The 1,450-nt window shown below is 24.9% G+C and overlaps 1 protein-coding gene across 1 annotated transcript; it reads right to left on the bottom strand.

Annotated features, from left to right (window-relative positions):
• Nucleotides 1-5: 5 nt before the first annotated feature.
• On the bottom strand, nucleotides 6-1,235 carry Chro.50503 (tryptophan synthase). The annotated part of the gene is made up of 1 exon (XM_659911.1): nucleotides 6-1,235. The coding sequence occupies one exon, from the start codon at nucleotides 1,233-1,235 to the stop codon at nucleotides 6-8; it is 1,230 nt and encodes a 409-aa protein (XP_665003.1).
• Nucleotides 1,236-1,450: the final 215 nt, after the last annotated feature.

The raw sequence follows: 1,450 nt of genomic DNA, 5'->3' as shown, positions 1-1,450 counted from the left end.
TATTTTTATTTGATAATATTAATTATTACCATATCCATAATTTTGTACACACAATCTAAATCTTTATCTCCTCTACCACTCAAATTTATCAAAATTTTCTTTCCTTTCATTTCTTTTGCTATTTTTAATACATATCCAATTGCATGACTTGATTCTATTGCTGGTATTATACCCTCTGTTCTACTTAATTCAAAAAATCCATTAATTGCTTCTTGATCTGTAATACAAACAGTTTTTGTACGACCAATACTATTTAAATATGCAATTTCTGGACCTACACTTGGATAATCTAAACCACTTGCTATACTATGTACTTTTGATGGATTTCCTTCTTCATCTTTTAACATTATTGAATTAAATCCATGCATTATTCCTTCACTACCATATGTTATACTTGCTGCATGTTCACCTATTTTATTTCCTTTACCTAATGGTTCAACACAAATTAATTCTACTTGTTTATCTGATATAAAACCACTAAATATACCCATTGCATTACTACCACCACCTACACATGCTGTAACAATATCTGGTAATATACCATCACCATTCATTTCTATAAATTGTTCTCTTGATTCTATACCTACAATTGATTGAAAATCACGTACCATTTTTGGAAATGGATGTGGTCCTACTACTGAACCTATTGCATAAAATGTATTATCTATATCTTTTATATATGCTTCAAATGCTGAATCTACTGCTTCTTTTAATGTTTTATCACCAAATTCTACACATACTACTTTTGCACCTAATATTTTCATTCTAATTACATTTGGATATTCTTTTTTTACATCTACTTCTCCCATATGTATTTCACATTCTAAACCAAAATATGCTGCTGCTGTTGCTAATGCTACACCATGTTGTCCTGCTCCTGTTTCTGCTATTAATTTTTTTTTACCCATATATTTTGCTAATAATGCTTCTCCCATACAATGATTTAATTTATGTGCACCGGTATAATTTAAATCTTCTCTTTTTAAATATATTTCTGCACCACCATATTTTTTTGTCAAATTTTTTGCATAATATATTGGTGTTGGTCTTCCTTGAAATTCTTTTCTAATTTTTTTTAATTCATTAATAAAATCTTCACTTTTACTTATTTTATTATAAGCATCTTCTATTTCTTTCATTGCATTATTAATTACTTCAGGTACATATTTTCCACCATATTTACCAAAATAACCATTTGAATCTGGGAAATTATTTAAATAAGTATTATCTGTCATTATTTTAAAATAAGAAAAAAAAAAATAGTTCTAATTGTTTTTTTTTTTTTTTTTAAATAAAATGAAATAAATTAAATAAAAAGGAATATAGAAATAGATTAAAATATTTTCATATATCAAATAAATAATATAAACCTAATTTATTTAAAACAATATCATTATAATTATATATATTATTAAAAAAAAAATAATAATAAAAAAAAGATAAAAAAGGA

Source organism: Cryptosporidium hominis (genome assembly GCF_000006425.1).
Source record: "Cryptosporidium hominis TU502 chromosome 5 CHRO015190, whole genome shotgun sequence".
NCBI lineage: Eukaryota > Apicomplexa > Conoidasida > Eucoccidiorida > Cryptosporidiidae > Cryptosporidium > Cryptosporidium hominis.
The sequence above is the reverse complement of the archived record's forward strand: the minus strand, read 5'-3'. Positions and strand labels throughout refer to the sequence as shown.